The following is a 10,294-nucleotide window of genomic DNA, read 5'->3' as shown; positions in this document are numbered from 1 at the left end:
ACGTCGTCCCCTCTCTCTTTCTCGCTCCACACGGTGACTGGAGAGGTGTTCACAATGAAATGCAAGCATGACCAAACACAGCAGCTGCTTGCCCGGGTATCTGCTCCCACGAGTGTGTCCATGTTCATGTAAATTCATGATTACTGTGCGACGAAAAAAAAAAATTAAAAAGCACTCCACAGGCCGGTCAGTGAGTGGATCTGTTGTGTTTTGCATGTGATGTGTTCCGTGTTCAATGAATATTAATGATCTCCTGGAGATCTCAGTGTGATTGCCGCTGTAATGAAAGGTAATTTCCATCCCCTTGCTAACATCAGCAGCCCTGCAAGCACCTCTCTGCCGCTGCCCACCCACACCCCCATTATGGCCATACAAGCAATAAAAACGAGAGCGCCCTGACAATTACATACAAGGGCATCTTGGAGAAAACAGAAGGGTAATACATAAGCAAAACAGTGTTTTGCAGAGAGGATGCACCTCTTCAAAGGTCGCATTGCATCGCCCACCTGGACGCTGCATTAAAAATGCAAAGAGAAGCCAGTTTTTTTTGTTTGTTTGTTTTATTCTAGGCATGGAATAAGCCCCTAGGTTCTTAAATTGTTTTAGTTTAGGAAGGAAAAAAGAGCTGGGTTTATTTTGTCCCAAAAGTGCTTTGACTCAAAGTCTATTAGTGAGTGCTGCGGGGGGACTGTATTTGCTTTTCAGTAATCCAAGGAAGTGTGTGCAAGAGGGCAAGTCCAGACTCCTGACAGCCATAATGTATCATAATAATGTTTCAAAGAAAACAGGGCCACACAATCGACTTCAGCAGTGCTGCCGGGTCCTTCAGCAAATCCTTCAGTTTTTGCTTAAAATTTAACGTCATGGACTTGGACTAAGCCAAACCTTCCACTGAGAAATGTTGTCATATAGATTTAAAATGAAACAAGCCATACTTTTTGACAAAACTGGTCAGGTATTGTTTGATTGTAGATGATTTTTGTCTAACTTTTATTTATCCAGGTTAGTTGCGTTCAATAAAAGAATGTTAATGCATTTCGTTTTTGAGTGAAAGTTTTGATATGAAAAAAACATGAGAAATGAGAGAGAGTGAGAAATTGCAAGATGCACAGATGAACGAAGACAAATTCATCTTTAATTATAGATCAGTTGACAATGAAATGCTGTGTCCAGTGCTGTGATGTCTTCTTCCTTTGATTTTCTTTTTGTGAAGTTTGAGTTTGTGTAGGGAGAACATTTTTCATAGCTGTCGTTTCAGCCACAGAGGCTATCCTACCCAGTTCTTCAGTTCTTCTTCTGCTTTTTTCTAGAAATGTAAAAATGCATCACTTCCCGTGCACAAAGAGAAGGCAAATTGGAAAGGTATAAAGCTGTGGAATGTTTTGAGGGAGAAAGAAAGAAAACCAAAATAGTTGTCTCGCACAATTTTCCACAAATACGCGGCATTTTTTGGCATCTTGCATTCCATCATAATGAGCTATCTACTGTAGGTCCTCCTTGGTTCATCAGATGCCCCGGAAATGAGACGGTGACATTTTGAAAAAGTGCTCTGGCAAATGGAGCAACAAAGACACACGGGGGGAGGTGGTGGTGGTGGAGGGGGAGTCGCAGGGAGGGTGCGGCGCACAGCTGCTCCTGGCTGTTTCCACACAGTTATGAAACATGGCTGAAGTGTAAACGGACACAGAGACAGCCGAACTAGGCAGACAGGCATGCAGGCAGACAGATAATAGCCTCTCCAGATGAAGAGGGAAACAGATTGCACACAGAAACACAAGCACACAAGCACGGAAGTAGACAATACAGACTCAGATTGACAGGCATGCTTATATAGAAATCTGTAGACAGCATATGCCCGCAGACAGGCATACAAGACAGACAGATACGGGCCATCGCGGCCTGCCAAAGCAACAGACAGACAGACAGAGAAGCAGGCGGACAGACAGACGGACAGTATAGATGCACGAAACAAACAGGCAGAGCATATGGTGGGGAAAACTGAGAGAGCTCAACATAAGGCAGAGGAAGAGAGAGAAAGGGAACGGGCACGTTATGGCTGAGGCTGCTGGTGAGATAATCTGTATAGGAAATGAACCGTTCCAAGACAGAGCGCAGATTCAGCTGCACGTGCACGCTCAAACACACACACCTTCACACCGCCGGACACCTTTCACATGCTAAAAAGCACACGCAGGTGCATACATTACCTAACAAGCCCTTACTCACCCAGCTCTGATCCACCCAAACACACACACAGACACACACACATATATGTGTAACCAGGTGAAACTGGTTGTAAAACAGTAAACAGTGTTCAGCCCTTATAACTCTGCAGAACTGCATTTGAACACATGTTTAGATAATATAGCGTGCATTTCCTATTGAATTAGCTGTCTTTCTGTTAAGGCGACACTGTCACTTTAAGAGCAGCTTGAGGAAAAGTGCGCGAGAGTGCAAGGGGCCCATCTTGGGTTGGTGCAGGCAGAGATCGCCGCTCTTGAGAGAGAAAGAGAGAGCTGCCCTACCTGTGAGCTGTCGCTGGTGTTTCAGGGTAAATACTCCCCTATATTATGGTGAAACATGATGTTAGTGGGCTAATCGGGTGGATCTCACTGTGATGGTTGTGTGATGTCCCCGATATTTCAGGGTTTGCAGTGCGAGCGTCGACTGGTGCTCTGTCGTGGGTGCGGTGCACTGCTGAACGGAGTGACGGCGTAGGTTTGCATAAAATGCTAGAACCACATACAGTTATGTGAATTGTGAATGTTTTATGGATTTTGTTGATCATAATGACATTTGCTGGTTGTGCCTAATACAGAGGGGAGAAAGGTGCCAGGTCCAGCCCCGCACGGTTGTCCTGGTGTGCGTGCTACACTTTGAGTGAGTTGAATCACTGTTAAATGGTTTACTTTACAGTTTGTTGCTGTAAGAGAGGGGTTTTGTTTTCTTTTGTTATTAATACATTGTGTAAAGCACTGTATTTCCAAATTTGCACTGTGAAATGTTCACTGTGAAGTAGGATTTTGTTAACTAAACTTGAGTGGCCTTGTCGCATGATGTGCTACATCTTGTTTATTTTTTTATACATTTATTTTGTTTACCAGGTTTGAAAGGCCACTACCGTTGTCTATACATATATATAGAGAGAGAGAGTTGTCTATACAGCGTTGTCTATATTTGGCGTTGTTTAAATTATACCATTTACTGTTTTATTTCACCGTGTATTTCATTAGACAACCGTCTAATACTTTGACTGTTTACCGTGTATACCGCTGAGAGAAGATATACAGGGAAAGAACATATGTATAAGAGCAAAAATTCAGTTTTGTCCTTTTTGCTATAATTGGAAAAGTGAAGAAACTGCTTTTTCCTTTGTTTTTGTTGTTTCTTTTTATTTATGTTTGGAATTGTCCCACCGTGAAACCTTGATTTCATTCCCTGAATTCCAAATAAATTAATGCTGTGCCTCATTGTGGGTGCAGTCGTGAGAAAAGATCCCAAATTATTTTGTGTGCTCTGTGCCTTTACATATAACCGGGCCACACCCATTTTGGTACCAGGAGTGGGGTCTCTCTAATTGGCTTTGGGGAATTTTTGGTAAGACAGGGACAGAGATAGTTAGGTTTATAGACAACGGTAGTGGTGAAGAGTGGTCCAGTCCTGGTGTGAGACGGGGTGACGACTGCCTGCCTGGTGTTCCTGGAGTGGCTGGTGTACCAGGACCGGAGGGGTGTCTGCATCGTCGTCGTGGACTGCTGGAGGAGGAGACTGCTGGCCAGAAAGAGATTGTAGCTGGCTGTGACTGTGTTATCTTGCTGTAATAAAGACACTGAAAAAAAAGGGGGACATTTCAGGATGTCGTCAGACGAAGAAGGTGCGGCTGCTCCCAGGGCAGGAGTTAGCCATGATGAGGACGGCTCAACTGCTTCACTGAATGGTGATGGAGGTAACCCATTGGTACAGTTGCAGACACAGATTTCGGAACTGAGCAGAAAACATGATGCAGTAATGGCCAGTATTGCTAACCTGGGCGATACCCAAACAAGGTCTATTGTTTACATTCCAAGAGAGAAACAAATTGTACCTTTTAGTGGTGAGCCAGGGAAAGATGTTCACACTGTGGATGAGTTTATAGAAGAGGTGGAAAGGGTGATCAGGGCCAGGGGTCTACGGGGAGGGGACCAACTCGACTTCATCCTCTCACTGTTAAAGGGCTCAGCCCTAGAGGAGGTTAAGCTGTGCATGGGGGGACAGACAAAGCAACCCAGTGATCTGTTTTCATACTTAAGGGAAGCCTTTAGGGAGAAACGCACTACTCCACAACTGTTGCATGCTTTTTATGCCCGCAAGCAGTTAGATGGTGAAGACTTGCGAGACTATTCACATGCACTCTCACAGCTGCTTAATTCTGCTCTCCAACAGTCTCCTAATGTAGTAGCTGATGTACAGCTAGCGCTTAGAGACCAGTTCATTGAAGGTGTGCGCGACTCCACCCTTCGGCGTGAGTTGCGTAAACTTATTAGAGAGAAGCCTGAGTCTAACCTGTTTGATGTTCGAGAGGAGGCACTGATGTGGACCCTTGAAGATCGGCCGCGTGGTACTAATGTGGCGAGAAACAGAAATCTCATAGGCGGCAGCCTGGATGAAGGTTCACGAAAAGCAGACTCGCCCAACAGTACACAGAATGATTTGACAGTGACTCTGCAAGAGGTAGTTAAAATAATTACACAGCAGGGTAAGGCTATTAATGAGTTAACCAGTGCAGTCCATGAACTCACTATGCACAATGCCAATTCAGGAAGTGACAGCAAGGGTGTTAGACCTAGAATCCAGCCCAAGTACACCAATGATGGTCAGCCAATCTGCTTGCGGTGTGAAGGGGTTGGGCATATGGCAAGACAGTGCCCAGTGTCACGTAAGCCAGGTCAGTCCACTGCCACTCCTAGTCCTGCAGTACAGGGAAACGGGGGCCCTCCATTGCTATGAGCCGGGCAATGCGAGGCAAGTCAGAAGGCTCAACTGACACCCTAACCAAAGAGCGCTTTTTAAAAAATGCTGTGGGCGAGTGTCCAGAAGTTGACATCCAGATAGGCGGGGTCCCACTTAGGTGTCTACTAGACACAGGAAGTCATGTAAGCACTCTGACGGAAAGCTTTTTCAGAAACCATCTTCATGGTGGGGATGAGGATATGCACAGTACAGCTAAGTGGCTTAAAATAACAGCAGCCAACAAGTTACCACTGCCATATTTGGGTTATGTGGAGCTGGACATACAGGCAATGGGGCTCACTATCCCAGAGTGTGGTTTTTTGATAATCAAAGATGATGACAGCAAAGAGACAGATCCATCTCCACCTGGCATTATTGGAATGAACATTGCTAAACGGTGCAGACAGTTGGTACTTGCCGAGTTCGACACTGCTCTTGGGGGGGAGTTGGATTCTGCCTGGAGAGAGGCTTTTCAGCGGGTACAGGAGGCAGAGCTTGTGGAAAAGATGTCCACGGCTCGCATAGCCGGCCAGCAAAAAGTGCATGTGCCTGCTTTGTCAGTAGCCACAGTCTATGCAAGGGGACTGAAGAGACAGTCTGATGGTGACACTACTATGCTGCTGGAGCCAGGAAACGCTCCACTGCCTGGTGGATTGGTGGTTGTCCCTACTGTAGTGTCATCTAACAGTCAGGTGTTCCCAGTCCAGGTAATTAACTTTTCCCAGGAAGATGTTTGGTTGCCCCCTAAAACTAGGCTAGGTGTTCTCAGCCAGTGTGAGTGTGTTGAGGGAGACCCCTATGAGGTGAAGTTTCAGCGTATTTCTGCTAACCATGAAGAAGTGACTATTAACCGGAAAGACAGCCAAAGTTCTGACAGTGACATAAAGAGCTTACTGGACCGCCTGCACATAGGAGGCAGCCCTGAGCAGCAGGCAGAGCTGGGAGCTCTCCTCAGGAAGTATGCAGATGTGTTTGCAGTCAATGATGAGGATCTGGGCTATACTGATAGGGTGAAACATGAAATCCCCGTGGTGGACGATGTGCCGGTCTCTCAACCTTACCGGCGTATACCACCTAACCAGTATAAAGAGGTCAGGGAGCATATTTCTGAACTGTTGAAAAAAGGGGTGATTCAAGAGAGCTCCAGCCCCTATGCGTCACCAGTTGTTCTTGTGCGCAAGTCTGATGGAAGCCTGAGACTATGCGTAGACTACAGGAGGCTGAACTCAAAGACCAGGCGTGACGCATTTCCACTTCCACGCATTGATGAAAGTCTGGATGCTCTGTGTGATGCAAAATTCTTCTCAACCATCGACCTCGCAAGCGGATACCATCAAGTTGCAGTACATGAGAAGGATAGGAACAAAACAGCGTTCACCACGCCATTCGGCCTGTATGAATATCTGAGAATGCCTTTTGGGCTATGTAACGCGCCGGCAACGTTCCAACGCCTGATGCAGGCTACAATGAGTGATCTGGTCTTTCAAATTGTGTTGGTCTATTTGGATGACCTGCTTGTGTTTTCATCGACGTTCAGTGATCACTTGGTGAGGCTTGAGACAGTCCTTAAGAGGTTAAGGAAGACAGGGCTAAAAGTCAAAATGGAGAAGTGTCATTTTCTCCAGCCTGAGGTCAGGTTTTTGGGTCATCAAGTCTCGGCTCAGGGCATAGGTACCGATCCTGACAAAGTAAGTGCAGTGAAACAGTGGCCCATCCCTAGGACTGTAAAGGAGCTTAGGTCTTTTCTGGGCTTTTGCAGTTACTATAGGAGGTTTATAGAGGGCTTTTCCCAAATCGCAGGACCTCTTCATGATGTTGTAAATGCCTGTGTCAGAGAGAGTAGCCAGGCCAGGGTTAATCAGATGTTCAGGGCAGCCTGGACACCGCAGTGTCTGCTAGCTTTTGAGCAGCTTAAGGAGAAGCTGACAGGTGCCCCCACACTCGGCTATGCAGACTTTTCCCAGCCTTTTATACTAGAGACAGATGCTAGCAGCCTAGGTTTAGGTGCAGTCCTGTACCAAGAGCAGGGAGGTAGGAAGAAAGTCATAGCCTATGCGAGCAGGAGACTCAGAGGGGCTGAGAAGAATGATCAAAACTACAGTAGTATGAAGCTGGAGCTTCTTGCGCTCAAGTGGGCGGTCACAGAGAAGTTTAGGGGTTATCTTTTAGGGTCCAAGTTCACCATCATCACAGATAACAACCCATTATGTCACCTCTCCACCGCCAAGCTTGGAGCCATTGAACAGCGATGGGTCGCTCAGTTGGCTGTATTTGACTTTGATGTTAAGTATCGCCCCGGCCGATGTAATAATGCAGCTGATGCTCTCTCCCGGCAACCAGCAGCCAATGAACCAGAACCTTACAGTGAAGATGCAGAGTATGATGGATGTATAGCCATATGTAACACACTCAGGACAGGCACAGCTCTAGACCTGGACTTAATTGCAGCAGGGGTTGAGTGTTGTCAGATACGCCAGCTACGTGTATCTAAGACAGGTGAGACAGAGGTGAGTGAGGCAGCTCAGGCTAACACTCCCACTTTGCCTGGATATTCTAAAATAGAGCTCCAGGGATTTCAGGCATCAGACCCAACACTCAGAGTGATAAGAGAGTTTTGGAACAGACAGAGGAAACCCACCTACCAGGAGAGGTTGGGTTTAACAAAACCTGTACGCTCCTTGCTGAAACAGTGGCCACGCATCAGAGAAAAGGATGGACTTTTGTACCGTGTTATTGATGATGTACATGTTGGAGAATGTCACCAGCTGTTGTTGCCTACCTGTCTGAAGGAACAAGTGCTCAAGAGTGTGCACGATCAGATGGGGCACCAGGGCATAGAACGAACACTGGGTCTGTTGAGACAGAGATGTTTTTGGGGGGGTATGCATGAGGATGTAGAACAGTGGGTTAAGAGATGTCAAAGGTGTGTGTTAACAAAAATGCCACAGCCTAAGATTCAGGCACCTCAAACTCCATTCTTAGCTACCCGCCCGCTGGAGGTGGTTGCTATGGACTATACCACACTTGAACGTGCCACGGATGGTCGCGAGAATGTACTCGTGATAACTGATGTTTTCACAAAGTTCAGCCAAGCTTTCGCCACGCGAGACCAGAAAGCAGACACGACTGCTAAAGTCATCCTGAAGGAATGGTTCATGAAATACGGGGTCCCAGAACGCCTGCACTCGGATCAGGGCAGAAATTTTGGAAGTGCAGTAATTGCTGAGTTGTGCAAGTTGTATGGGGTGAAGAAAACTCGCACGACGCCCTATCACCCCCAAGGGAACCCACAGTGCGAGCGGTTCAATAGAACCCTGCATGACCTCTTGCGTGCGCTTCCCCCTGAAAAGAAACGGCGTTGGCCTGAACACCTTTCAGAGCTGGTGTATGCATATAATGTAACACCACACTCGACCACAGGCTATTCGCCCTATTATCTACTGTTTGGAGTTCACCCACACCTTCCAGTTAATGCCCTGTTAGGCCAAGAGCAGGTGGGGGATGAGAGGCCTGACTGGTTAGCTGTGCACCAGGAGCGTTTGCGAGAGGCACATGAGAGGGCAAGAAAGTGTGCTGAGAGGAAGGCTGCGGAGAGAGTGGCCCAGCAACAGGAGAAGGTATACTGTCCACCTGTTGCCCTGGGACAGCTGGTGTATCTCCGCCACCGTCCACCAGGAAGGAATAAGATCCAGGACGCCTGGGCAGCTACTGTGTATAAAGTGGTTGACATCCAAGGGACTACATATGCAGTGGAGCCACTGGAAGGAGGGCAAGTGAAAAGGGTGCATAGGTCCAACTTGAGGCCCTGTGTGGAGCCTGTGCCGATGGAGAGGCGTCGTCGCCGTGCAGCCTCTCATGTGGAAGAGCCTACCCTAAGCCTGGAGTCAGACACGGAGTCTGTGGAAGAGGAGTTTGTGATAGTGGAGGACGTCAGGTATCCAACTGTCAAGGAGGTGGGAGGACTAGAAACCGAGGATCCAAATGTGATAACTGATGAGTCAGAGAGTGAGGATGATGTGGCTGGGAGTATGGTGGGAGGTGAAGATGTCCCCGGGCAAGATGCCAGTGACACACTTCATGACCCGGAGGCGAGACCCGTGCCTTGCCCTCACCCCACGCCAGAGAGTGTCAGCTTGCCAGCTGATGAATTGGTAGCCCGGCCTGTGCCCGCTCCAAGAAGGAGAAGGGAGGGAAATGTTAGTGTAGATGCGCCTATTCCTCTGCCACGCAGGAGTCCGAGAGCAACAGCAGGGATACACAAAAACCCATTCCACTTACCCAGGTCAGCCTGCAATGCAGTGTCAATTAGTCCAGATGTGCTTTCTCAGGTGTTGGCAGGCATGGTTCTCTATACTTCAGGAGCACTTCATGGGCCATTGGATGTTTAATAAGTCACCGAGGACGTTGACTTGTTAGCAGGGGAGAATGTAACCAGGTGAAACTGGTTGTAAAACAGTAAACAGTGTTCAGCCCTTATAACTCTGCAGAACTGCATTTGAACACATGTTTAGATAATATAGCGTGCATTTCCTATTGAATTAGCTGTCTTTCTGTTAAGGCGACACTGTCACTTTAAGAGCAGCTTGAGGAAAAGTGCGCGAGAGTGCAAGGGGCCCATCTTGGGTTGGTGCAGGCAGAGATCGCCGCTCTTGAGAGAGAAAGAGAGAGCTGCCCTACCTGTGAGCTGTCGCTGGTGTTTCAGGGTAAATACTCCCCTATATTATGGTGAAACATGATGTTAGTGGGCTAATCGGGTGGATCTTACTGTGATGGTTGTGTGATGTCCCCGATATTTCAGGGTTTGCAGTGCGAGCGTCGACTGGTGCTCTGTCGTGGGTGCGGTGCACTGCTGAACGGAGTGACGGCGTAGGTTTGCATAAAATGCTAGAACCACATACAGTTATGTGAATTGTGAATGTTTTATGGATTTTGTTGATCATAATGACATTTGCTGGTTGTGCCTAATACAGAGGGGAGAAAGGTGCCAGGTCCAGCCCCGCACGGTTGTCCTGGTGTGCGTGCTACACTTTGAGTGAGTTGAATCACTGTTAAATGGTTTACTTTACAGTTTGTTGCTGTAAGAGAGGGGTTTTGTTTTCTTTTGTTATTAATACATTGTGTAAAGCACTGTATTTCCAAATTTGCACTGTGAAATGTTCACTGTGAAGTAGGATTTTGTTAACTAAACTTGAGTGGCCTTGTCGCATGATGTGCTACATCTTGTTTATTTTTTATACATTTATTTTGTTTACCAGGTTTGAAAGGCCACTACCGTTGTCTATACATATATATAGAGAGAGAGAGT

The 10,294-nt window shown here is 47.1% G+C and overlaps 1 protein-coding gene across 1 annotated transcript; it reads left to right on the top strand.

The window, feature by feature from the left end:
* Positions 1-3,855: 3,855 nt before the first annotated feature.
* Positions 3,856-9,298, top strand: LOC115355879 (uncharacterized). The gene is made up of 6 exons (XM_030046804.1): positions 3,856-3,957; positions 4,423-4,675; positions 5,323-6,828; positions 6,865-7,485; positions 7,972-9,116; positions 9,221-9,298. Exons 1-6 carry the CDS (start codon positions 3,856-3,858, stop codon positions 9,296-9,298), a joined length of 3,705 nt encoding a protein of 1,234 aa, XP_029902664.1.
* Positions 9,299-10,294: the final 996 nt, after the last annotated feature.

Source organism: Myripristis murdjan, chromosome 24 (assembly GCF_902150065.1).
Source record: "Myripristis murdjan chromosome 24, fMyrMur1.1, whole genome shotgun sequence".
NCBI lineage: Eukaryota > Metazoa > Chordata > Actinopteri > Holocentriformes > Holocentridae > Myripristis > Myripristis murdjan.
This window is presented reverse-complemented; position numbering and strand designations above follow the sequence as displayed.